General features: G+C 43.4%; 2 protein-coding genes across 15 annotated transcripts in view; both read left to right on the top strand.

Annotated features, from left to right (window-relative positions):
- The window catches only part of LOC118358435 (synaptic vesicle glycoprotein 2C-like), a 73,214-nt gene extending 63,441 nt beyond the window's left edge, over nucleotides 1-9,773 (top strand). For 9 of the 13 annotated variants that reach the window (XM_052478961.1, XM_052478966.1, XM_052478967.1 and 6 more), the window contains 10 exons: nucleotides 1,944-2,077; nucleotides 2,889-2,978; nucleotides 3,636-3,746; nucleotides 3,855-3,943; nucleotides 4,426-4,590; nucleotides 4,894-5,027; nucleotides 5,238-5,444; nucleotides 5,594-5,753; nucleotides 5,902-8,471; nucleotides 8,808-9,773. In XM_052478961.1, the coding sequence (XP_052334921.1) occupies nucleotides 1,944-2,077; nucleotides 2,889-2,978; nucleotides 3,636-3,746; nucleotides 3,855-3,943; nucleotides 4,426-4,590; nucleotides 4,894-5,027; nucleotides 5,238-5,444; nucleotides 5,594-5,753; nucleotides 5,902-6,085 (1,274 nt within the window). In that variant the 3' untranslated portion in view covers nucleotides 6,086-8,471; nucleotides 8,808-9,773. Of the gene's footprint in view, nucleotides 1-1,943; nucleotides 2,078-2,888; nucleotides 2,979-3,635; nucleotides 3,747-3,854; nucleotides 3,944-4,425; nucleotides 4,591-4,893; nucleotides 5,028-5,237; nucleotides 5,445-5,593; nucleotides 5,754-5,901; nucleotides 8,568-8,807 lie in introns of all 13 variants that reach the window. The other 4 variants (XM_052478962.1, XM_052478964.1, XM_052478963.1 and 1 more) reach the window with 4 other exon arrangements.
- An 8,219-nt stretch (nucleotides 9,774-17,992) lies between these two features.
- The window catches only part of LOC118358437 (ras GTPase-activating-like protein IQGAP1), a 90,290-nt gene continuing 81,436 nt past the window's right edge, over nucleotides 17,993-26,846 (top strand). The window contains exon 1 of one of the 2 annotated variants that reach the window (XM_035736270.2): nucleotides 17,993-18,589. In XM_035736270.2, the coding sequence (XP_035592163.1) occupies nucleotides 18,544-18,589 (46 nt within the window). In that variant the 5' untranslated portion in view covers nucleotides 17,993-18,543. The remainder of the gene's footprint in view (nucleotides 18,590-26,846) is intronic. The other variant, XM_035736269.2, reaches the window with a different exon arrangement.

Raw genomic sequence — 26,846 nt, forward strand, 5'->3', positions numbered from 1 at the left:
CAAATACGAATAGGTAACATAAGCACACACACACTGCATTTACCCTTTTACACTAATGTAGCTACATTCCCACACACAGAAGAACAGTCATTTTCAGTACAAAGGACATGAGGACAGCAAAAAATAGCCTCGTTTTCTATTCACCCTTTTACTGTGAAAGATGTTTGACTTTTTAGATGTTCCCTCGAATTTTCACCAACACCCATTGACATGGGCAACAATTAAGATATTTATAATCTATTTCACAGAAGGTAAAAAAAACATACATTTAAAGGTTTGAATGGTTATACTGTGCCTGAGGGAGAACACCATAAATTGTAGTGCTGTACATGGCTAGTTCAGTGTTGAGGCTAAGATTGTTTACATGGCTGTGTACTAATTACAATGATTGAGGAAAGATATAATTTAGCAGCCGTTTTCAACTCAAAGACATCACTAGTCCAGCACGTTCCTCTCCAATTGAATGCTCCAGAAAATGACTTTACAATGTGCTGAGATAAGTGTCATTTAGAAAGGGGGAAATGGAAATTGATTGTGTGTGTGTTGCTGCTATGATGATTAATGGGACACAGTCTGCCTGTCGGATGAGATCAGGTGCAACATGATTTTAAAGCTGTAATATGTAACTCTTTGGGCGGCCTGACCAAATTCACATAGAAATGTGAGTTATAGATAATTCTCATTTAACGCAAGTATGAATGTGTGCTATTTCTATGCTTCCTGTTCTTAAGTTTAGTTTTTGCGTCTTTTACTTTAGTTTTTGTACACCAGCTTCAAACAGCTGAAAATACAATATTTTGGGCTATTGAAAATATATTTCACAGTGGTTTAGATGGTACAATGATTGTCTATACTTGTTTTGCTTGTTTTGTCACATAAACTGAAATTAGGCGAACTATTCGAATTTTAGCCACCAGAAAATGTCGGAGCAATGTCTGCATATTGCACCTTTTTAACTTAATTCATTAATAATTGCGCCTTTTTAACTTTAACAATCACTTATTTTCCAGCACATTCAATGAACCTGTCTCTCTAAAGCTCTCCCAGGCCTCCACAGATTCATTCATCTATCCTCTCACACGTCCCACTGCAGTGGTGGGGCCAGCTTTCATTAAATGACATGTTTTATTAACAGCGTTAAATCAGGTTCACATTACAAGACTCCCATAACACCATTCAAAACATTGTTTGAGTGAAAGATCTAGAGCCCTCCACCTGATGAGAATACATCTGATATCATTCAACCAGTGTTCCCAAGGGACCCATATGCAGTTCAATAGCATTGCTGGTGATATTGCTATTCTGAATTGCAGGATAATTGTTGCCTGACTCATACTGAATTTAATTCAGCTCTATCGATCGATCCATCTGAACCCACAGCACCATCCTAGAAGTTGTTTGTGCTTACGTCAAAATTGCGTGATGCATGATTCATGATTCATTTAGGCCAGCTCTCATTCAACCCATCGGTTTCTGGGACCAATCAGAACGTTTTGATTGGTTTGCATTCGAGAAGTCGTCGGAGTAGAAGCAAATCCAGACTCATTGTGGTGAAGAAACGTTAGTGGGCGTGCCGTTTGGCCGGAGCAATGTGGATGAGTGGCCCGGCAAGGATAATTGCCAGCTGGTTTAAAATGTCCTTTTCTTTCCTTTCCATGTTGGGTGTGTGGTCTTCCAGAATAAACACCATAGGAATTGTGCAACTAGAACAGACATCAAATCACCAAGGGAAGCCACAACCAGTTGCTCAAAAGTAACTTAAAAAAACAAACTCTTCTGACAATGTTGAGTTACTATGAGACCAACGACAAGCTAAATACTGTATGAATAAAAAAATTGAGGCTCCCTCTCTTGAGAATGTGACCCTAATGTAAAATATGCTGATGTGTTCTCTTGTATGTGATTGGTTGCTGATGGGTTCTCTTGCGTGTGATTGGTTACAGGCTGGAGTTTCAGTATGGGTTCGGCCTACCAGTTCCATAGTTGGAGGGTGTTTGTGGTGGTCTGCGCCCTGCCCTGCGTCTGTGCTGTGGTGGCTCTCACCTTTATGCCTGAGAGCCCCAGGTTTTACCTGGAGGTAAGGTAAAGCATTATGGGAAATGGGGTTTTAGGGAGAATGTTTGCCCCTCACAGGCTACATCAGTGGGGGAATAATAGGAGGTTGGAGGGAGGAGCTATAGGAGGACGTGCTCGTCGTAATGGCTGGAATAGAGTCCATGGAAAGGTATCAAACATATGGAATCCACATGTTTGACTCTGTTCCATTAATGCCATTCCAGCCATTACAATGAGCCCATTATCCTTTAGCTCCTCCCACCAGCCTCCTCTGGTGGGCATGAATGGTCTCAGCTTTTCAGTTCAAGAGTTTCAATCTGAACAGTTTAGGCAACTAAATAGGCAACTGTAGACCAATCCATTCCCAGATAGGCATAAAGCCTGATAGTTGGTTATCATTAGCCCAGGGCCCTTAGCCTAAAGCCCTATAGCATCTATTTCCTCAGAAAACCATTGAACAGAGTGCATTATCCTAGGTTACTATCATGTTTAAGAGTGTTTGTGAAAGTTTGAGATAATTTGTTCTTTAACAGAAAGGCCTATGAGGCAAACAGTGAGTCAGCCTAATGTTTCAGCAGCAGAGGCCTTGGCTACACATTCCACGCCATTTCCCATGGTGTGTCTGCGATGGCAAATAAGAAAGCAAAAGGTCTGTGACAGTAGGCCTGTTACTGTAGGAGAATTACCCTTTGAAGTAAAATGAGTCATCATTGTCGTGACTCCTGTCATCTCAGCCCATCTCCTCCTGTGTGAGCATGACTGTCACGGAGGAGCGCTCCCATTTCTTTCTCCATTAATCCTGTTCATTCCCTCTGCTTTCTCCCTCCTGTCAGGTGGGGAAGCATGACGAGGCTTGGATGATCCTCAAGCAGATCCATGACACCAACATGCGAGCGCGTGGGCAGCCGGAGAAAGTCTTCACCGTGAGTTGTTCCCAGCCTGTATAACCGGCGCCACTGTGACCTGTTCAAATCTGTGCTGAGGATCATATCTGTGATATGAGAAGGTTTTGAAAGGCGGTTTGTGTCATTCAAACACACGATGGAAAGAGCATCCCAATCGATCCGCATTTAGAGCTTTGAATTTGGAGTCAGATTTCCTGTCTTTGTAAAGCAAAATAAAGCCTTTCAATCCTCTGATACAAACCTCTTTAAAGTAAAATAAAGCTCTAGCAAACCACGATAAAGCTGTAGCCTATATTTTTCAGATGGAGGATTTTGCTGCTAATGCAATACCATAAGGGCTCAATCAATCTGGCATTGCAAAACCTGGGTATCATCTCTTTAAGGAATGTGCATAGCCTACATGTTTCCATGGGAAAATCCAATTGCAATGCAAAATAGTTGTGGATACATACTGTAAGCGAACCAGGTCAATTCCAATTCCTCTTAGAGGTGGCTCCAGGGTCCGTGTTTCCTTGTACCACCCAGAGAGGGATATCCAATGAAGGGATGATACACAGACAACCTTCCAGTTACATTTCTCCACCAGCAGTAGCCTACATGAAAGAAACAGCATTAACATAACTTTTGATTGAATTATGTTATTGAAAACTCAATTTCCCATCATCCCCATCCCAGGTGAACAGAATCAAGATCCCCAAGCATCTGGATGAGCTGGTGGAGATGAAGTCAGAGTCGGGGAACGCAGTCTCCAAGGCCCTCTTCAGGTCAAAGACAGAGCTACGTGGGGTGGGTTTTCTCTGCCTCTCCACCTTTTGGCTCGCTAGATGGTCATGATATCCTGCACTGCACTCTCACAAATCATTATTGATGTGTCTCTCTTCTTTCTCCACGCAGATCTTGGTTAACTTTATGAAGTGTTTTGACTACCCTCTGAAAGAAAACACTATCAAGCTGGCTATTGTGTGGTTTACACTGTCATTTGGGTAAGCTTTGTGTTGTAATGCAATAGACTGCCGCTCCCACCCTCTCTCCTGATAGAGCGTTTTGTTTCTCCATTTAGAGATGTACATAGAAGTCAAAATATGCTAATGTCCTTCGTCAGGAAATAGCAGAGGCGTGAGCTTGCAGATACTTTGCATTTCTGTCAGCTGTCTAATGCAGCAGCTCCCTGCTCTCAGGAGAACTACTGAATCAATACACTTCCATTGGGCTCTCCTCTCAGTGTGACAGGATGGGAATGCAAGCAACCTGAGGAAAAGAAAAAACCCAACACAAATGTTGCATTCTTCCCCTATAGTGCCAATACATTTAGACCGTCTCTGGTTTAATATACTGTAAAGACCTGTCTTTCTGCCCATTTGTTAAGTCATATCCACTCATTTGACTCCCTACACCCACCTTGTGGTACGTACATAATCTAACCTGTGTGTTTGCGACGCCACTGTATCTGTGTGTGTGGATGCAGGTACTACGGCCTGTCTGTGTGGTTCCCTGACGTCATCAAGCATCTTCAGGCAGACGACTACGCCTCCAAGGTGAAGATCCACAGCAACGAACGCATCGAGGACTTCACCTTCAACTTCACCCTGGAGAACCAGATCCACACCAACGGGGTCTTCATCAGCGACAGGTAGGAAGGAAGGAGAAAACTTCCACACTAATGAATCATGGTCAAGTAGTTATAACTTCATCCTCAATAAAAAGGGGACTTTATAGACTAAAATGGAGTATGGATGAAAAATGTGAATCATTATTATGCCACTTTTATATTCTCATGGCATGTTGATTTATCTGCACTGTCTCTGTCAACTAGATAAGATGGATCAACTTTATTAAGCTGAATACAGAAAAGCCACCAAAGAGTTCAATGTAAATGTAGGCATTAGTAACTAACCATGTCCACACATACACTTTCCTCTGTTGACCGGTCCAGATTTCTTAATATGAAGTTGAAGTCCGTCACCTTCATTGACTCCACCTTCCGTAACTGCTACTTTGACGACGTGACGTCGGTGGGATCCTACTTCCGGAACTGTACCTTCATCGAGGCGTTCTTCTACAACACTGGTAAGACAGACGGACAGACGGACAGAAACACTTTTCTTCTAAGCCATCACTCCAGAATCAAAAAAGTTATATTCCATTTTGCAACACAGACACAGTATATGGTTTCATAGACACAGTATATGGTTACACAGAGAATGGGTGAATGGGTATTGTGCTTTCTCAGCTATTGTACTGAGTCAGCCAGGCTTCTTTCCCTATTTTTGATGGCAGACATCGATGAATCAAAACTGATAGACGGCACAGAGGTGATCGACAGCTCGTTCCACCACAACAAGACGGGCTGTCAGATGACGTTTGACGACGACTACAGCGCCTACTGGGTCTACTTTATCAACTTCTTGGGAACTCTAGCTGTTCTACCCGGCAACATTGTTTCTGCACTGCTCATGGATAAGATTGGACGCCTTTCGATGTTAGGTACATACATAGACAGTCTGCATAGTCTGTTCTTAGGGCTACCTTTGTCATGAGCATTACTGTAGGGTGTTAAAATAAAAAAGAATGTGGTTGTGTGTTTGTGTGCGCTTGTGTGTGTGTGTGCCTGTGTCTGTTTGTGTATGAGACAGGTGGCTCCATGGTTCTGTCAGGGATCAGTTGTTTCTTCCTGTGGTTCGGCACCAGTGAGTCGATGATGATCTTCATGCTGTGCCTTTACAACGGCCTGAGCATATCAGCCTGGAACTCACTGGACGTGGTCACCACAGAGTCCTTCCCTACAGACAGGAGGTATGGTTAGAAGCTTTATAGGAATACTCCATTTCTATGTACACACAACACACATGCACAAACACACAAATATACTTACAAAACCCTTTAAATCATTCAATTGCATTTGTAATTTGTTTCTATCTCTCTCTCTTTCTTTCTCTCTCAGAGGGACAGGTTTTGGGTTCTGTAATGCTCTGTGTAAGTTAGCTGCCGTGTTGGGGAATGTGATCTTTGGTTCGCTGGTTGGCATCACCAAGGCCATCCCCATCCTCCTGGCCTCATCTGTGCTGGTGTGTGGAGGTCTGGTGGGGCTCCGGCTGCCTGATACTCGGGCCAACGTCCTCATGTAGCCCCAGGAAGGACCACCTCATCTGGGGAAGACCTGGGCCAAACCTGGGGACGGCATGGGAAGCAAGGCGCAGAATGGTGCAAAGGGTTTAGTTCAAATGTTTCCTTATGGATTTTGACATTTGATTTCTTTATTGCCCCTTCTGGTCTCACAGGGAGTTCAATTGCATAATCCCCCATCCCATATCTCTTTAAAACAGTATACTTTTACTTTATCAATGTATTTATGTACAGGACCCATGTACCAGACCTTCTGGATACATCCCTGGGGTCGAGAGAGAACTCCTATTTCTTAGTGAATGTATTGTTTGGGAATGTCACAACACCCCTCTAAGATGAAATCAATATTTTAATCTTATTTTATCATGCCATAATCATAACAGTTAGTGGATATTTTAGTTAAGCCTGTGGCTCATTGGCTAACTATATGACTTATTGCCTGTGGATTATGTCCATCCATACCATCATAGTATTAGCTGTGAAGGAAACTCTGTGGGTCCTGTAGTCTGTTCTATAGTTGGTTGATGTGAAGTCTAGATCAGTGGTGTATGTGTGAGGAAATATCAGTGTCAATGGCTGTCGGATATGAGTTGGCTGGTGGAATCAGTACTGGGTTAGTGATATGAGAGTTGTGTTAATATTAGTAGTGCCTGTTGCGTTGAACTGTATGAGTACAGTTTGTCTGGAGCCATTGCAGGGACAGAGTTAGTGAGGGCTGTAAATATCAATGTGTTTTTATTAGGCCAAAACAGATGGAGGAGAGAGGGAAAAACAAGCTGTAATGAGCACAGCCAGCCTGCTGTGGGAGAGAAGGGGGAATAGATGATCAGAAAGAATGGAGAGATCACACAGCTGCAACACAGGTGGCCTGGACAGAGAGACAGCCAGACTGGCAGGGAGGCAGAACCAGAGCGAGAACAAGGGTATTTCTGAGCTACCGTGAAGAGTATAGATGGATCTTTGTTAGGCTTGACGTGTTCTCCTGTCTTTTCACATGATGTTTCTACTGTATGTACCCTGCACTTGTTATGTCTGCTGGATATGTACACATACCCTGAACCGTCAACCACGAAGAGTCATGGTGATGGACATGATTTAACCCGCAGGAGCTGGTTTGAAGCAAAGCTTCTCACAGATAACATCAGAAACTATAATAACATGTTAGTTTATTACTTTACACTGACAGATGCATAACAAGGTTTTTATCAGTGTTCTACCCCAGACTACCACATTCACATATAGACACTCAGATCTCCAAGCCCTTTGCACCAGTTCTCTACCCAAGAATAAAAAGGCCATATTTAATAACTGTAATTGTTGTTATTTGAAGTGTACATACTAAATCTATCAATATGTCTTAAGATATTTACATTATTTGCAGGTATGTATCTGCAGCTGTTCTAAACATAGTTTTTCTCTGTATAAAATATTGTTCTCTCCTCCTATATGTTGTATTGTATGCAGGCTCGCAGAAAGGGCTTTGTTTATGTTCAGTAATATTGTTCTCTCCTCCTATATGTTGTATTGTATGCAGGCTCGCAGAAAGGGCTTTGTTTATGTTCAGTAATATTGTTCTCTCCTCCTATATGTTGTATTGTATGCAGGCTCGCAGAAAGGGCTTTGTTTATGTTCAGTAATATTGTTCTCTCCTCCTATATGTTGTATTGTATGCAGGCTCGCAGAAAGGGCTTTGTTAATGTTCAGCCTTTTTATTTGGCGTTTCTGTTTAACGTTGCTTGTGGCATTGAATTTATATAGACATGTCATGCTGCTTCCTATTCAAGATACTGAAGGGCCTTTTTTAAAATGTGCCTCTCCTTCGGTGGAGCGTTCTCCGCATAGAAAACAGAAGGGTACAGTAGGTAAACAGGAAGTTAACTGTGTGTGTGGTATGTGATGTCCCTTCTCACTACAGTCAGCATTTTCAAGTACATCATTACATTGGTGTGACCGTGACAGATAAGGTACAACATCCATCCTATCCGTTTCATCGGTTTAAAAAAAGATGCCCCCCCCCCCTTTTGAGATGAAGTTGGAAGATGATCTCATTTAAACTGAATTGGGGAGAAACTGAGAGCAATAAGCTATTTATTAACTACTTGTATTAGAGTGAGTGTAACTGCTTGCATATTCTAAGCTATTTTTTAAAGTTGTACAACTTTTTGAGTAAACAATTTCAGTGCTTGTTATAAATTTTAAAAATGAAACACCATACTGACAGTTTGGATGACATTTTAGAATCAGTAACAAAATATTTTAGCCAGATATACACACTGTGTGTACACTATGAACATGATTCAATACAAAGTTCATTTACAAATCTACAAGTCAAATCTACAAGTCTACATCTCTACATGGCTCTGTAGTGTTTTCACATCTAATTCACAAGTCTACATCTCTACATGGCTCTGTAGTGTTTTCATATCTAATTCACAAGTCTACATCTCTACATGGCTCTGTAGTGTTTTCACATCTAATTCACAAGTCTACATCTCTACATGGCTCTGTAGTGTTTTCACATCTAATTCACAAGTCTACATCTCTACATGGCTCTGTAGTGTTTTCACATCTAATTCACAAGTCTACATCTCTACATGGCTCTGTAGTGTTTTCCCATGCAATTCACAAGTCTACATCTCTACATGGCTCTGTAGTGTTTTCACATCTAATTCACAAGTCTACATCTCTACATGGCTCTGTAGTGTTTTCCCATCCAATTCACAGGTCTACATCTCTACATGGCTCTGTAGTGTTTTCACATCTAATTCACAAGTCTACATCTCTACATGGCTCTGTAGTGTTTTCACATCTAATTCACAAGTCTACATCTCTACATGGCTCTGTAGTGTTTTCCCATCCAATTCACAGGTCTACATCTCTACATGGCTCTGTAGTGTTTTCACATCTAATTCACAAGTCTACATCTCTACATGGCTCTGTAGTGTTTTCACATCTAATTCACAAGTCTACATCTCTACATGGCTCTGTAGTGTTTTCACATCTAATTCACAAGTCTACATCTCTACATGGCTCTGTAGTGTTTTCACATCTAATTCACAAGTCTACATCTCTACATGGCTCTGTAGTGTTTTCACATCCAATTCACAGGTCTACATCTCTATATGGCTCTGTAGTGTTTTATGTGGCTTACTGCCGGTGTAGCACGCCTGTTTGTGTGTGTGCTGTTTCTGTGAGTATATCGTAGTTTTAGTAGTCCACTGTATCAAAACTGCTGTCTGCTTGCCCCCTCCTCATATCTAAAGAACAGGGCAGGCTTCCAATAATTGGTACACGTAGGGGTGTACGCTTGTGTTTGCTTTACATCGTCTTGGATACAGTAAAGTCTGTTTTCTGATTGTTTGTGTCTTGGTATGCATCACAAATTAGCAACAACTGACTTTTTGACGACTTCATGATTTTTAAGTGATGACATAATCAACTAAACTTGAGTATTTATAGTAGTAACAGTGACATGGCAAAGCCATTCTCATTAGGCTGATGTCAAACCACAGCTACTGACTACTGTTACCACCTCAGCAGTGATATGCATTCAATAAGGTACCAGTTGTTTATGAACAAGGATTGCAGCTATATGATGGGTACTGGATGTGTTTAAGCCTCTTAACCTAATTGTGACAGCATTGACTATGATATCTTACAAAATATAAATAAGTATCTATTTATTTTGTTTTCTGGGGGTATTGTGTGAGTATGTGTTTGCTTGCGTGTGTGTACAGTGAGGAAAAAAGTATTTGATCCCCTGCTGATTTTGTACGTTTGCCCACTGACAAAGAAATGATCAGTCTATAATTTTAATGGTAGGTTTATTTGAACAGTGAGAGACAGAATAACAACAAAAAAATCCAGGAAAACGCATGTCAAAAATGTTATAAATTGATTTGCATTTTAATGAGGGAAATAAGTATTTGACCCCTCTGCAAAACATAACTTAGTATTTGGTGGCAAACCCCTTGGTTGGTAATCACAGAGGTCAAAAGTTTCTTGTAGTTGGCCACCAGGTTTGCACACATCTCAGGAGGGATTTTGTCCCACTCCTCTTTCCAGATTTCTCCAAGTCATTAAGGTTTCGAGGCTGACGTTTGGCAAGGCCACTCCAGGACGTTAATGTGCTTCTTCTTGAGCCACTCCTTTGTTGCCTTGGCCGTGTGTTGTGGGTCATTGTCATGCTGGAATACCCATCCACGACCCATTTTCAATGCCCTGGCTGAGGGAAGGAGGTTCTCACCCAAGATTTGACGGTACATGGCCCCGTCCATCGTCACTTTGATGCGGTGAAGTTGTCCTGTCCCCTTAGCAGAAAAACACCCCCAAAGCATAATGCTTCCACCTCCATGTTTGACGTTGGGGATGGTGTTTTTGGGGTCATAGGCAGCATTCCTCCTCTTCCAAACACGGTGAGTTGAGTTGATGACAAAGAGCTCCATTGTGGTCTCATCTGACCACAACACTTTCCCCCAGTTGTCCTCTGAATCATTCAGATGTTCATTGGCAAATTTCAGATGGGCATGTATATGTGCTTTCTTGAGCAGGGGGACTGCAGGATTTCAGTCCTTCACGGCGTCGCGTGTTACCAATTGTTTTCTTGGTGACAATGGTCCCAGCTGCCTTGAGATCATTGACAAGATCCCCCCGTGTAGTTCTGGGCTGATTCGTCACCGTTCTCATGATCATTGCAACTCCACGAGGTGAGATCTTGCATGGAGCCCCAGGCCGAGGGAGATTGACAGTTCTTTTGTGTTTCTTCCACTTGCGAATAATCACATCAACTGTTGTCACCTTCTCACCAAGCTGCTTGGCGATGGTCTTGTAGCCCATTCCAGCCTTGTGTAGGTCTACAATCTTCTCCCTGACATCCTTGGAGAGCTCTTTGATTTTGGCCACGGTGGAGAGTTTGGAATCTGATTGGTTGATTGCTTCTGTGGCACGTGTCTTTTATACAGGTAACAAACTGAGATTAGCAGCACTCCCTTTAAGAGTGTGCTCCTAATCTCAGCTCGTTATCTGTATAAAAGACACCTGGGAGCCAGAAAGCCTTCTGATTAAGAGGGGGTCAAATACTTATTTCCCTCATTAAAATGCAAATCAATTTATAACATTTTTGACATGCGTTTTTCTGGATTTTTTTGTTGTTATTCTGTCTCTCAATGTTCAAATAAACCTACAATTAAAATTATAGACGGATCATGTCTTTGTCAGTGGGAAATGTACAAAATCAGCAGGGGATCAAATACTTTTTTCCCTCGCTGTATGTGTGTGTAAATATTGTACATAATCAATGCTGTAATTTGGGGATTTTTATGCTTTTTGATTGAGTGATGCGTCTCCAGCTTTGTTCAAGCGATAACCCCATGTTGTACATCTGTGTCTCCTCGACTACTGTGTATATAAACTTGCATGCGTGTATGAAAACTTATTTTTCTTCTTCTACCAGAATAACTTTTTTTTTTAAAGTTAATGTGTCACTATAGTTAGTTTTTGTTTAGCCATTTTGTTGAAGTGAACAAGGTGTGTGCTCAGATTAATATAGATGTGTATATTATTGTGAAAGGAATGCCAATCGTGGGCAGGTCTATAAACATGAAGCTGTGTAGAGAAATATTTGCCAAACGATGCCCTGCGAATATTGTTTTAATTAAAGGGGATTGGCAGGAATCGCAGGCAGTGCTGTTTATGAGCGTCAAGTATATGAAATAAAGAATGATGTTCTCTAGCAAATTAAATCATGTGTTCCTCTGGATATAAAGCTACACAACATTGAGTACATTGCAGCTTACATAAATAGATCTACTGCAGGTAATTTTGGAGACAATATTATGTCAGAGTGCATGCACACTGGAGAGCATGGGCGCAAAAACACTACACCTCAATAACAATAGCATTGTTTAGTTCTCACAATCACAACTCAAAAAATGTAATTGTATGAGTTACTGTGCCTTCAATGTTTGCAAATCAGATATCAATTGTTGTTGGGAATAAAAAAGGTCAATTTTCAATTAGTATTGTTGGGTTCTGAGAATATGAAATATACTTATTCATGTCACTGAGGAAGAGAGGGTAATGTATAACGTTTACATTATGTCAGGATATGTTATTGTTAGCCATCAGGGATCCTATGGGAGGGATCCTCTGGGAGGAGAAGAGACACAGTCTGGTACCAGGCACCATGACAGACGTGAGTTGAGCAGGGAAGCGATCACATGTGGCAGGCATTGATAAGGGGAGAAATCTTTGGATTTGACATCAAGGGGGTTGAGGTCAGGTCAGGTCACCTTAAGGGGGAAGGATGGGTTTATTACCCCATCACTTCGTCTTCTTGTTGAACCATGAAATATGTCAGGGTTGGAGAGAAGGAGGAGTGCATCTAAATTGGAGTATACATACTTGTGTTGGTTGGAAACATGTTTTGTCTGATGCAGCTGTATTGACCCTCTGGGAGAATTAACTTAGCTTTCATAGTGTCCGTTGAGTTTATACTCTGAGAATTAGAACCTAACAGTATAGTTTACTATAATTCCAGTCTATAAAGTAGGAAAAGATACAGTTGAACCAAAGTAAGGGCTTATGGTATTAGTTTTAAACAACAACACAAACAACAGCAACAATAAAGACATTTCCATATTCACTGGCTTGTTTTCATAGCTAGTAGGCATTAAGCATGAATAGTAATTACATTTACCCCTGGCTTTTCCATTTTAATTAGAAAAACAAACCTTCCAACAAAACAAACAGATCAAATGTACATGTAAATGTAACTTGGAATTTGGAGTTAATGCCTTCTCACACACAGTATTTGAAAATGTCTACAATGGAATGCCTGCTTATTGCCCTGCAATGGCAACATTAGCACAGCAGAGACAAGAGAAGTTTCACAGCATATCACAGATTACTCCTGGTCCCTGCTGGTTGACTTAAAATAATTCATAAATTGCTACAGGCAGGCACATATACCCTTTTCGCACTACCGCCCAACTGAGCCAAGCCATACCGAGCTGTACTACACTGGTCTGGTTACATGTCATCCACCGTAGTTGCTGTAACAATGCTGGAAAGGAGAATATGAAAAGAAAATCCAAGTCGGAACCATATGGTTCAGGTCGGATTGATGGTGTGAAAAGGTACTGGTGCAGCCTGTCAGCCTACAGTGCATTCGGGAAATGTTCAGAACCCTTCTCTTTTCCCAGATTTTGTTACGTTGCATCTTATTTTTTGCAAATGTATAAAAAACAGAAATACCTTATTTACATAAGTATTCAGACCCTTTGCTATGAGACTCGAACTAGATCTCAGGTGCATCCTGTTTCCATTGATCATCCTTGAGATTTTTCTACAACACGATTGGGGTCCACCTGTGATAAATTCAATTGATTGGACATGATTTGGAAAGGCACATACCTGTCTATATCAGGTCCCACAGTTGCCAGTGCATGTCAAAGCAAAAACCAAGCCATGAGGTTGAAGGAATTGTCCGTAGAGCTCCAAGACAGGATTTTTAAATGTTTTATTTATTTATTTCACCTTTATTTAACCAGGTAGGCTAGTTGAGAACAAGTTCTCATTTGCAACTGCGACCTGGCCAAGACAAAGCATAGCAAATCGACAAATACAACAACACAGATTACACATGGAATAAACAAAACATACAGTCAATAATACAGTAGCACAAAAGAAAACAAAAAGTCTATATACTGTGAGTGCAAATGAGGTAAGTTAAGGAAATAAATAGGCCATTGTGGTGAAGTAATTACAATATAGCAATTAAACACTGGAATGGTAGATCGGCAGAAGATGAATGTGCAGGTAGAGATACTGGGGTGCAGAGGAGCAAAATAAATAAATAAATACCAGTATGGGGATGAGGTAGGTAGATAGATGGGCTGTTTACAGATAGGATGTTTACAGATAGGATAAGTACAGGTGCAGTGATCTGTAAACTGCTCTGACAGCTGGTGCTTAAAGCTAGTGAGGGAGATGTGAGTCTCCAGCTTCAGAGATTTTTGCAATTCGTTCCAGTCATGGGCAGCAGAGAACTGGAAGGAAAGACAACCAAAGGAGGAATTGACTTTGGGGGTGACCAGTGAGATATACCTGCTGGAGCGCGTGCTACGAGTGGGTGCTGCTATGGTGACCAGCGAGCTGAGATAAGGCTTTACCTAGCAGAGACTTGTAGATAACCTGTAGCCAGTGGGTTTGGCGACGAGTATGAAGCGAGGGCCAACTAACGAGAGCGTACAGGTCGCAATGGTGGGTAGTTTATGGGGCTTTGGTGACAAAACGGATGGCACTGTGATAGACTGCATCCAGTTTGTTGAGTAGGGTATTGGAGGCTATTTTATAGATGACATCACCGAAGTCGAGGATCGGTAGGATGGTCAGTTTTACAAGGGTATGTTTGGCAGCATGAGTGAAGGATGCTTTGTTGCGATATAGGAAGCCGATTCTAGATTTCATTTTGGATTGGAGATGCTTAATGTGAGTCTGGAAGGAGAGTTTACAGTCTAACCAGACACCCAGGTATTTGTAGTTTTCCACGTATTCTAAGTCAGAGCCGTCTAGAGTAGTGATGCTGGACGGGCGAGCAGGTGCGGGCAGCGATCGATTGAAAAGCATGCATTTAGTTTTACTTGCGTTTAAGAGCAGTTGGAGGCCACGGAAGGAGAGTTGTATGGCATTGAAGCTCGTCTGGAGGTTAGTTAACACAGTGTCCAAGGATGGGCCAGAAGTATACAGAATGGTGTCGTCTGCGTAGAGGTGGATCAGAGAATCACCAGCAGCAAGAGCAACATCATTGATGTATACAGAAAAGAGAGTCGGCCCGAGAATTTAACCCTGTGGCACACCCATAGAGACTGTCAGAGGTCCAGACAACCGGCCCTCCGATTTGACACACTGAACTCTATCAGAAAAGTAGTTGGTAAACCAGGCGAGGCAATCATTTGAGAAACCAAGTCTGTCGAGTCTGCGAATAAGAATGTTGTGATTGACAGAGTCGAAAGCCTTGGCCAGGTCGATGAATACGGCTGCACAGTAATGTCTCTTATCAATGGCGGTTATGATGTCGTTTAGAATCTTGAGCGTGGCTGAGGTTCACCCATGACCAGCTCTGAAACCAGATTGCATAGCGGAGAAGGTATGGTGGGATTCGAAATGGTCAGTAATCTGTTTGTTAACTAGGCTTTCGAAGACCTTAGAAAGACAGGGTAGGATAGATATAGGTCTGTAGCAGTTTGGGTCTAGAGTGTCACCCCCTTTGAAGAGGGGGATGACCGCGGCAGATTTCCAATCTTTGGAAATCTCAGACGATACGAAAGAGAGGTTGAACAGGCTAGTAAATAGGGGTTGCAACAATTTCGGCAGATAATTTTAGAAAGAGAGGGTCCAGATTGTCTAGCCCCGCTTATTTGTAGGGGTCCAGATTTTGCAGCTATTTCAGAACATTGGCTATCTGGATTTGGGTAAAGGAGAAATGGTGGGGGCTTTGGCGGGTTGCTGTGGAGGGTGCCGGGCAGTTGACCGGGGGGCCACGTGGAAAGCATGGCCAGCCGTAGAGAAATGCTCAGAGCAGTGGGCAGCTGGGAGGAGGTGCTCTTATTCTCCATGGACTTTACAGTGTCCCGGAATTTTTTTTGAGTTAGATTGTGTCGAGGTACAGATCTGGGGAAGGGTGCTAAAAAAAATCTGAAGTATTGAAGGTCCCCAAGAACACAGTGGCCTCCATCAATCTTAGATCGAAGAAGTTTGGAACCACTGTTCCTAGAGCTGACTGCCTGGTCTAACTGAGCAAGTGGGGGAGAAGGACCTTGGTCAGGGAGGTGACCAAGAACCTGATGGTCACTCTGATAGAGGTCTAGAGTTCCTCTGAGGAGATGGGAGAACCTCCCAGAAGGACAACCATCTCTGCAGCACTCCACCAATCAGACGGAAGCCACTCCTCAGTAAAAGGCGCATAACAGCCGATTGGAGTTTGCCAAAAGGCACCTAAAGAATTTCAGACAATGAGAAACAAGATTATTTTGTCTGATGAAACCAAGATTGAAGTCTTTGGCCTGAATGCCAAGCGTCACATCTGGAGGAAACCTGGCAACATCCCTACAGTGAAGCATGGTGGTGGCAGCATCATGCTGAGGGGATGTTTTTAATGGCAGGGACTGGGGGACTAGTCAGGATCGAGGCAAAGCTGAATGGAGCAAAGTACAGAGAGCTCCTTGATGAAAACCTGCTCCAGAATGCTCAGGACCTCAGACTGGGGTGAAGATTCACCTTCCAACAGGACCTCAGACTGGGGTGAAGGTTCACATTCCAACAGGACAATGACCCTAAGCACATAGCCAAGAAACGCAGGAGTTGTTTCGGGAGAAGTTTCTGAATGTCCTTGAGTGCCCAGTCAGAGCCCGAACTTGAACCTGATTGAACATCTCTGGAGAGACCTGAAAATAGCTGTGCAGCGATGCTCCCCATCCAACCTGACAGAGCTTGAGAGGATCTGCTGCGAATAATGGGAGAAACTCCCTAAATACAGGTGTGCCAAGCTTGTAGCGTCATACTCAAGAAGACTTGAGGCTGTAACCGCTGTCAAAGGTGCTTCAAGAAAGTACTGAGTAAAGGGTCTGAATACTTATGTAAATATGATAAATATTTGTTTTTATACATTTGCCAAAAAATGTAAAAACCTGTTTTTGCTTAGTCATTATGGGTATTGTGTGTAGATTGATGAGGGGAAAACACTATTTAATACATTTTAAAATAAGGCTGTAATGTAACAAAATGTGAAAAGTTGAGGGTATACTTTCTGAATACTTTCCGAATTCACTGTATATGCATTTCTCAGGCCTGTTCGAAACCCATTAGCAAAACGATCAGGGAGTAAAAAGCATTGCTGAGTAATCCAAAGGAAATGTGTTTAGTGGTCACTATGTGTGTGTCCAAAATCCCCCCTCTTCCCTCTTTATAGTGCACTACTTTGACCATAGCCCTATATGGGCCCTGGTCAAAAGTAGTGCATCACTCAGAATCCCCTCAACCTGCTGACCCAGGCCCTAACTACAGCATTTGGGGCCCTGGAGCATCGACCTCCTATAGCCCCCCACCCCCTGGAGTTGTTGAAAAGCAGCTAACTTCCTGCAATTCTACACTGTTTGCCATGGGGCAGGGTTTTTTTTGTTGCTGTTTCATAGCTCCTCTCATGCTTTTATTTCGATTTTGCGATGAGGCTGAGAGAAAATGTTGCCGTTTTAAGCGAATTTCCTGCTATTCTACACATTTTGCCCTGAGGCTAAGAGAACATTTAGCATTTTTAAAGCTAATTTCCTGCAATTCTAAAAATATTGCTATCATAATATGCTATCCAAACCCCAAACGTGTCAAGTGTGCCTGTTCGGTAATCCGGTAATCCGGCTTTCAGTTGAACCCAACCTTGACGTGTGAAGTGAAACCTTCTGATGTCTGCAAGCCTAACTATCATCACCATACATTTTTCTATAAACCAATCAGATACACTTTTTATACCCTTTTATTGTAATGATTCCACTGACACCCATTTCATTTGCTGTCTTGTCATTCTGACAGCAAGAGATGGACAGCTGTCATGATAAATTGGTCGCCAGGTGGTGCTGAGGACAGCTAGAAAATTAGAGCGTCAGATCAGGGGCGTATTCATTACGCCAATTCTGTTGCAAAACGTTTCTTAAACGGAAGCAAACGGAACAAAATTCGGGAGGGATTTTCCTGAATTTGTCCAATTGTAAATCTCGTGTTAGTTGCAACACGTTCTATTTTGCAACTGTTTGTCTAATGAGTACACCACTGGGGTATTCATTAGTCAGATTATGTTGCCCAACGTTTGGTCTGTTGAAGCTCTGTGCTATGGCAAGAAAAGCTCAAAGAGAAACAAAGAGTCCATCAATACTTTAATTATTTTCTCGGATTCCGTTGGAAAATGTTTGGTCGGTTGCACAACGGAAACAGTGTACTCTAGGAACCATATGGAAGCAAACGGGACAAAAGAAAATGGAGATAACAATTTGTCCAATATAAACGCGTTTTCGTTGGGAAACGTTTTCCGTTTGGAGTAAACGGTTTCCGTTGCAAAACGTTGCGCAACCGACCAAACGTTTTGCAACGGAATCGGAGTAAAGAATTTACCCCAGTTCAGAGCGCACTGACTGTGAACACTTGCACTGAGACAGAGGAAACCTCAAGCACTTTCTGACATGACCCAGCAAAGGTGAACAACGCGATGGGAGTTCTGCTGAGAAAGTGACAGGAGGCATATCGAAGAAAAGGAAGTTTAGAAAACTAGAAGTTAATATTCTCTCGATAGTGTCACATCTAAGAATATTGTTTTGACTCATCTTAAAACCAAAAGCGCGGTTTATGGTTTGCTGATAGCTAGCATTGGTTGGGCAACATTCATCAAGTTCATAACCGGGGGAACAGAGGCAGGATGTACTATGAAGAAAAAGCTAATTCACATAAGCCACGTTATGGAAGTAAGTAAAAGTGTCCTAACCCACCATTTGTAAATAAATTCAATCGACAGTTTTTATTGTAGCTTTCATGTTTCAAGTGGTTTTGGCAGGGCGCGTATTTGGCCTTATAACTGCATGTTCGATGATGAGCCACAGGTGTTTATTGGAGCTACCATTTGATCTATTTATCCTTTATTTAACTAGGCCAGACAAACCATAGGACTACTGTGCATGTGCACCGCAGAACAGTTCGATTTTCACCTTGAAATATATTCTGCATAAACGACTGTAAACTTTGAAAAAGCTATCAAACTCTGATGTAATGTTGTCAAACATGGAATTGTAGGCATATTGTTTGCTATGGATGGGGAAAAGTACGACACTACTCTGGCCCCAGAGGACTGGAGTTGTCCATCCCTGACTAGTCTGTACTCACTCAGGCTATTGTCAGTGACCCTGACCCTTTATCAGATACAGTTCTACTAACCATTTGCACCCATAAAGCGAGGGAACTATTTGAGGACTATTTGAAGTGGCCTGTGTGTGCCCCACATCACCTCAGACAGACATGATCCATCTTCAACAACTCTTTTCTCAATCCAGAAGGTAGCCCTATTTGGTAAAAGACCAAGTCCATATTATGGCAAGAATAGCTCAAATAAGCGAAGGGAAACAGTCCATGATTAATTTAAGTCATGAAGGTCAGTCAATCTGGAAAATTTCAAGAACTTTGAAAGTTTCTTCAAGTGCAGTCGCAAAAAACATCCAGCGCTATGATGAAGCTGGCTCTCATGAGGACCGCCACAGGAAAGGAAGACCCAGAGTTACCTCTGCTGCAGAGGATACGTTCATTAGCATTGCCAGCCTCAGAAATTACAGCCCAAATAAATGCTTCACAGAGTTCAAGTAACAGACAAATCTCAACATCAACGGTTCAGAGGAGACTGCATGAATCAGGCCTTCATGGTCGAATTGCTGCAAAGAAATCCCTACTAAAGGACACCAATAAGAAGACTACTTGCTTGGGCCAAGAAACACGAGCAATGGACATTAGAACAGTGGAAATGAGCCCACATTTTAGATTTTTGTTTCTAACCTCCGTGTCTTTGTGAGACGCAGAGTAGGTGAATGGATGATCTCAGCATGTGTGGTTCCCACTGAGTTGGACTGCAGAGTGAAGGAAAATTGGTCAACAAGTTCTCAGCATATGTAGGAACTCCTTCAAGACTGTTGGAAAAGCATTCCAGGTGAAGCTGGTTGAGAGAATGCCAAGAGTGTGCAAAGCTGTCATCAAGGCAACGGGTGGCTACATTGACGAATCAAAAATTTGTTTAACACTTTTTTGGTTACTAGATGTGTCATTTCATGGTGTTGATGTCTTACATTTACATTTACATTTAAGTCATTTAGCAGACGCTCTTATCCAGAGCGACTTACAAATTGGTGCAAACACCTATGACAACCAGTGGAACAGCCACTTGCATCTAAATCTTGTTGGGGGGGGAGTGAGAAGGATTACTTACCCTTACTTACCCTATCCTAGGTATTCCTTGAAGAGGTGGGGTTTCAGGTGTCTCCGGAAGGTGGTGATTGACTCCGCTGTCCTGGCGTCGTGAGGGAGTTTGTTCCACCATTGGGGGCCAGAGCAGCGAACAGTTTTGACTGGGCTGAGCGGGAACTGTACTTCCTCAGTGGTAGGGAGGCGAGCAGGCCAGAGGTGGATGAACGCAGTGCCCTTGTTTGGGTGTAGGGCCTGATCAGGGCCTGGAGGTACTGAGGTGCCGTTCCCCTCACAGCTCCGTGGCGAGCACCATGGTCTTGTAGCGGATGCGAGCTTCAACTGGAAGCCAGTGGAGAGAGCGGAGGAGCGGGGTGACGTGAGAGAACTTGGGAAGGTTGAACACCAGACGGGCTGCGGCGTTCTGGATGAGTTGTAGGGGTTTAATGGCACAGGCAGGGAGCCCAGCCAACAGCGAGTTGCAGTAGTCAAGACGGGAGATGACAAGTGCCTGGATTAGGACCTGCGCCGCTTCCTGTGTGAGGCAGGGTCGTACTCTGCGGATGTTGTAGAGCATGAACCTACAGGAACGGGACACCGCCTTGATGTTAGTTGAGAACGTCAGGGTGTTGTCCAGGATCACGCCAAGGTTCTTAGCGCTCTGGGAGGAGGACACAATGGAGTTGTCAACCGTGATGGCGAGATCATGGAACGGGCAGTCCTTCCCGGGAGGAAGAGGAGCTCCGTCTTGCTGAGGTTCAGCTTGAGGTGGTGATCCGTCATCCACACTGATATGTCTGCCAGACATGCAGAGATGCGATTCGCCACCTGGTCATCAGAAGGGGGAAAGGAGAAGATTAATTGTGTGTCGTCTGCATAGCAATGATAGGAGAGACCATGTGAGGTTATGACAGAGCCAAGTGACTTGGTGTATAGCGAGAATAAGAGAGGGCCTAGAACAGAGCCCTGGGGGACACCAGTGGTGAGAGCGCGTGGTGAGGAGACAGATTCTCGCCACGCCACCTGGTAGGAGCGACCTGTCAGGTAGGACGCAATCCAAGCGTGGGCCGCGCCGGAGATGCCCAACTCGGAGAGGGTGGAGAGGAGGATCTGATGGTTCACAGTATCGAAGGCAGCCGATAGGTCTAGAAGGATGAGAGCAGAGGAGAGAGAGTTAGCTTTAGCAGTGCGGAGCGCCTCCGTGATACAGAGAAGAGCAGTCTCAGTTGAATGACTAGTCTTGAAACCTGACTGATTTGGATCAAGAAGGTCATTCTGAGAGAGATAGCGGTAGAGCTGGCCAAGGACGGCACGCTCAAGAGTTTTGGAGAGAAAAGAGAGAAGGGATACTGGTCTGTAGTTGTTGACATCGGAGGGATCGAGTGTAGGTTTTTTCAGAAGGGGTGCAACTCTCGCTCTCTTGAAGACGGGAGGGACGTAGCCAGCGGTCAGGGATGAGTTGATGAGCGAGGTGAGGTAAGGGAGAAGGTCTCCGGAAATGGTCTGGAGAAGAGAGGAGGGGATAGGGTCAAGCGGGCAGGTTGTTGGGCGGCCGGCCGTCACAAGACGCGAGATTTCATCTGGAGAGAGAGGGGAGAAAGAGGTCAGAGCATAGGGTAGGGCAGTGTGAGCAGAACCAGCGGTGTCGTTTGACTTAGCAAACGAGGATCGGATGTCATCGACCTTCTTTTCAAAATGGTTGACGAAGTCATCTGCAGAGAGGGAGGAGGGGGGAGGATTCAGGAGGGAGGAGAAGGTGGCAAAGAGCTTCCTAGGGTTAGAGGCAGATGCTTGGAATTTAGAGTGGTAGAAAGTGGCTTTAGCAGCAGAGACAGAGGAGGAAAATGTAGAGAGGAGGGAGTGAAAGGATGCCAGGTCCGCAGGGAGGCGAGTTTTCCTCCATTTCCGCTCGGCTGCCCGGAGCCCTGTTCTGTGAGCTCGCAATGAGTCGTCGAGCCACGGAGCGGGAGGGGAGGACCGAGCCGGCCTGGAGGATAGGGGACATAGAGAGTCAAAGGATGCAGTAAGGGAGGAGAGGAGGGTTGAGGAGGCAGAATCAGGAGATAGGTTGGAGAAAGTTTGAGCAGAGGGAAGAGATGATAGGATGGAAGAGGAGAGAGTAGCGGGGGAGAGAGAGCGAAGGTTGGGACGGCGCGATACCATCCGAGTAGGGGCAGTGTGGGAAGTGTTGGATGAGAGCGAGAGGGAAAAGGATACAAGGTAGTGGTCGGAGACTTGGAGGGGAGTTGCAATGAGGTTAGTGGAAGAACAGCATCTAGTAAAGATGAGGTCAAGCGTATTGCCTGCCTTGTGAGTAGGGGGAAGGTGAGAGGGTGAGGTCAAAAGAGGAGAGGAGTGGAAAGAAGGAGGCAGAGAGGAATGAGTCAAAGGTAGACGTGGGGAGGTTAAAGTCGCCCAGAACTGTGAGAGGTGAGCCGTCCTCAGGAAAGGAGCTTATCAAGGCATCAAGCTCATTGATGAACTCTCCGAGGGAACCTGGAGGGCGATAAATGATAAGGATGTTAAGCTTGAAAGGGCTGGTAACTGTGACAGCATGGAATTCAAAGGAGGCAATAGACAGATGGGTAAGGGGAGAAAGAGAGAAAGACCACTTGGGAGAGATGAGGATCCCGGTGCCACCACCCCGCTGACCAGAAGCTCTCGGGGTGTGCGAGAACACGTGGGCGGACGAGGAGAGAGCAGTAGGAGTAGCAGTGTTATCTGTGGTGATCCATGTTTCCGTCAGTGCCAAGAAGTCAAGGGACTGGAGGGAGGCATAGGCTGAGATGAACTCTGCCTTGTTGGCCGCAGATCGGCAGTTCCAGAGGCTACCGGAGACCTGGAACTCCACGTGGGTCGTACGCGCTGGGACCACCAGATTAGGGTGGTCGCGGCCACGCGGTGTGGAGCGTTTGTATGGTCTGTGCAGAGAGGAGAGAACAGGGATAGACAGACACATAGTTGACAGGCTACAGAAAAGGCTACGCTAATGCAAGGAAATTGGAATGACAAGTGGACTACACGTCTCGAATGTTCAGAAAGTTAAGCTTACGTAGCAAGAATCTTATTGACTAAAATGATTAAAATGATACAGTACTGCTAAAGTAGGCTAGCTGGCAGTAGCTGCGTTGTTGGCACTACACTAATCAAGTCGTTCCGTTGAGTGTAATAATTTCTACAGTGCTGCTATTCGGGGGCTAGCTGGTTAGCTAGCAGTGTTGTTAACGTTACGTTGAGTTAAAAGAACGACAATAGCTGGCTAGCTAACCTAGGAAATCGGTCTAGACTACACAATTATCTTTGAAACAAAGACGGCTATGTAGCTAGCTACGATCAAACAAATCAAACCGTTGTACTGTAATGAAATGAAAATGTGATACTCCTGACCGGTGATTGAATTCGAATCAGTAAACGTGTGGTGACTGTTATTCTACAATGTAGAAAATAGTAAAAATAAAGAAACCTTGAATGAGTAATTGTCCAAACTTTTGACTGGTACTGTATATATCGTTACAGTAAAAAGACTCATCCTAGTGCACAAAAGAGTCAACAGTTAAGGGTCTCTACAGAAAGAAGGCATTTTCCCAGTGGTTGAATATTAACTTTTTGATATTACTGTTAAGAAATCCACGCATGACCTCTGCATGGGTATTACAGGAATTTAGCAAAGTCAATAAATATTTTGGAAAAAAGGTTTGAAACGCCAATAACATGCTTACCTGTATCACTTTAGGCCTGTGTGTTGTTGACAGGATTTAGCCTATGCTGAGTCAGACCTGAGAACAAATGGCAAAGTGCAATGGTGAGAGATTCAATTAGGTAATCAGGTCAATAGTCTTCTCTCTACAATTTCAACCAGTAAAATGATAACTTAGCTGCATTATCAACCATAGTGGAAATGTCTCAACCGGTTTGTTGACCTGACATTGTTGTTTACCAGTTTAAAATGAACTGACTGACTGCATATGTTCAAACAGGAAAGTTTGAAGGTATTGTCTGACTGTAACACAAAATGAGGAGTTTATTATTGTAAGGGCAGAGGAGGTCCGTAGAAGCTGACTAATGCATTACCATAATTCCGGCACTAATTATCTGTAATAGTGATCTTTATCTAGGAGTCTTCTTTTGGATTCAGCTCCCAAGTGAGCTCTTGGGGGAAACCGTCCACAAAAACAGGTTTTGCTAAGTTTAATCAGACGCAATTGGGGTTTTGAGCCCAGTAGATGGGTTGGTTGTTTAGCAACAAAACTGATGTGTGGGCAACTATGGGGAAAAACAGACTGGGTTGGCTTGGATTGTTGACAACATGTAAACTATATTTAGTCTCCAATGTTTATTGAAAACATGAAATACATTGGCACTTTTTGTCGCATATACATGGCCACAGTTGTTAGTTAGCTACCGAGTGATTTTTTTTTTTTTTTTTTTTTTTTTGCTGTATTAGCATTGACAGTCAAATCAAGACCTGGTATTAAGAACTAGATGAGAGCAATAAACTGCCTCATTTATCTTATACATTTTTTTTTACTGAACCTTTATTCAACGACTCAAGTCAGTTAAGAACAAATTCTCATTTACAATGATGGCCTACCAGGGATCACAACTTAAACCAGCTGCCTTGTTCAGGGGCAGAATGACAGATTTTTTTACCTTGTCAGTTCAGGGATTCGATCCAGCAACCTTTCAGTTACTGGCCCAACGCTCTAACCACAAGGCTACTTGCCACCCCAATCACAACAACACCAGAACTTCTGCCCCATTTGAAGCGTGCGCATCGTTTTCATGATGTCAGCTAACCCATCTATAAAAAGCACCGTCTCTGCATTTCTGAATCGTTGATTTGCCTCAAGGCTTCCCCCTACCTAGAAGTTTGACATGTTTTTATATATCGACTCATTTAAATATATATATATGAGATTATAGGCCTAATGTTAAATAGATCAGTTCACAAGTTTGACCGATTTTCATGTAGGACAAATCTCAACATCAACTGTTCACAAGTTTGACTCTTATGTAGGTTACTTATACAATGTATACAATGTAGGCTAACCTACATAAAAGTCAATGTATTGATTATGTAGACTAGCCTAAAACAATCTGATTAGTGATGCACAACTCTAGGCTTGGAAGGTCACGCTGTAAGCTGGTTTAAGTTGTGGTCTTTTAATCAGAGACTGATTTAAGACCTTGGTAAGCAGGTGTATGACTCTTTAGCCAATCAATAACTGTAATTGATCAATTAAGGGCAGAGAGTAACTAACACTAGCAGTGCGGAATCCCAAACCGGTCCCTTCCCCTTGGTCCTTTGTTCACGCCTGACTCCTCCATGTGAGGAGGCAGGGTAGCCTAGTGGTTAGAGCGTTGGACTAGTAACCGAAAGGTTGCAAGTTCGAATCCCCGAGCTGACAAGGTACAAATCTGTCGTTCTGCCCCTGAACAGGCAGTTAACCACTGTTCCTATGCCGTCATTGAAAATAAGAATTTGTTCTTAACTGACTTTCCTAGTAAAATAAAGGTAAAAAAAAAAAAAAGAGAATGATTGAAGATGCAGTAGCTAATAACCTCCGATAGCCCCTCCCGACAATGCACAGCGATATGTTTCGAGTTTATTCAATCTCATACAAAAGAATGAGACGTGCGTTTGTTTGTCTGATTTTGAGGCTTGACACATAAAACAAACAAAATACCTCCCAAATTAAATGTTTTATCTTTTACCGAGGTTTATGTCCTGTAAAATGACATGGGGAATTTGTTCAATTTAATTTCTCGTTTTATTTAAATGTGGAACATGAATTGCATCATTTAACCCCGAAGTTGATGGGTTTATTGATTCTCTCGATATTCCTCTCAAAGTCACCCTCTAAGTTTCATCAGCAACACTTGACAATGGAGGGCCCTCGGCACGAGTTGGTAGGGGCGAGGGTCTGGATTGGGATTCATCGCAGGGCTGTGGCCCTCTGACTGGACTTATACATCCCAGAGCAAAGTGGTACTGTCTCTCTATGCTACATCTGGAACCCCTTCTGACATATTTGTACTACTGTGCACATGGGCCCTCAGCATAGTATTTGGGGACTAAGGCCATATCCCTTTCCCCCAAATCAAGGATTTGATAACCACATGCATTTAAGAGCCCCTTGTGTAACTTGTTGCTCCCACAGGATAGAAAAACATTACCTTAACAAAGGAATGAGTCATCAAGTCTATAAATCATGTCCAGTGATGTTCTGACAGATGAAGGCAGTAACAGATTAAATTTAGCCCAGCATATTGAGCGCAGGCAGGTCTTCCAGGAAGTTTGAGTGTGGTGTGTGTAATGGCTGTGCTGGGGATCCCACGCCTCTGGGGTGAGTGTTTACTCACACTCTGGTCCTCTCCAATAACACAGCTGGCTCAGCGGATTCAGGCTGACGGATGCTCTGACCATAGATCTCCCCCTGGGCCCACACAGCTCAGAGATGGACCCCTGCTGTGTGTGTGTGTGCTTTCCTGTGCCCCCTTCCCCCTCTCATATTTTTGTATTTGGCATAACAATTTCAGGGCAACAGACCCTTATAAATTGACCCTTCAACTAGAAGTTCCATGGCTTGTCCAATTAACTTTTGTTTTTAGCGGACCCTTGCATCACAATCAGCCCCTCAGTGAGACTTAAGGTCATTACTCCTTATTGTAAAAGAGAATGTTCACCTGGTTAAATAAAGGCTAAATTAAGACTGGTGAGACGAGTCTTGGTCGGGTAAGCTGGCTTTGTCTGCTGCCTCAGTGAGAGTGGGTCACAGG

The sequence above is a fragment of the Oncorhynchus keta genome, chromosome 25 (assembly GCF_023373465.1).
Source record: "Oncorhynchus keta strain PuntledgeMale-10-30-2019 chromosome 25, Oket_V2, whole genome shotgun sequence".
Taxonomy (NCBI): domain Eukaryota; kingdom Metazoa; phylum Chordata; class Actinopteri; order Salmoniformes; family Salmonidae; genus Oncorhynchus; species Oncorhynchus keta.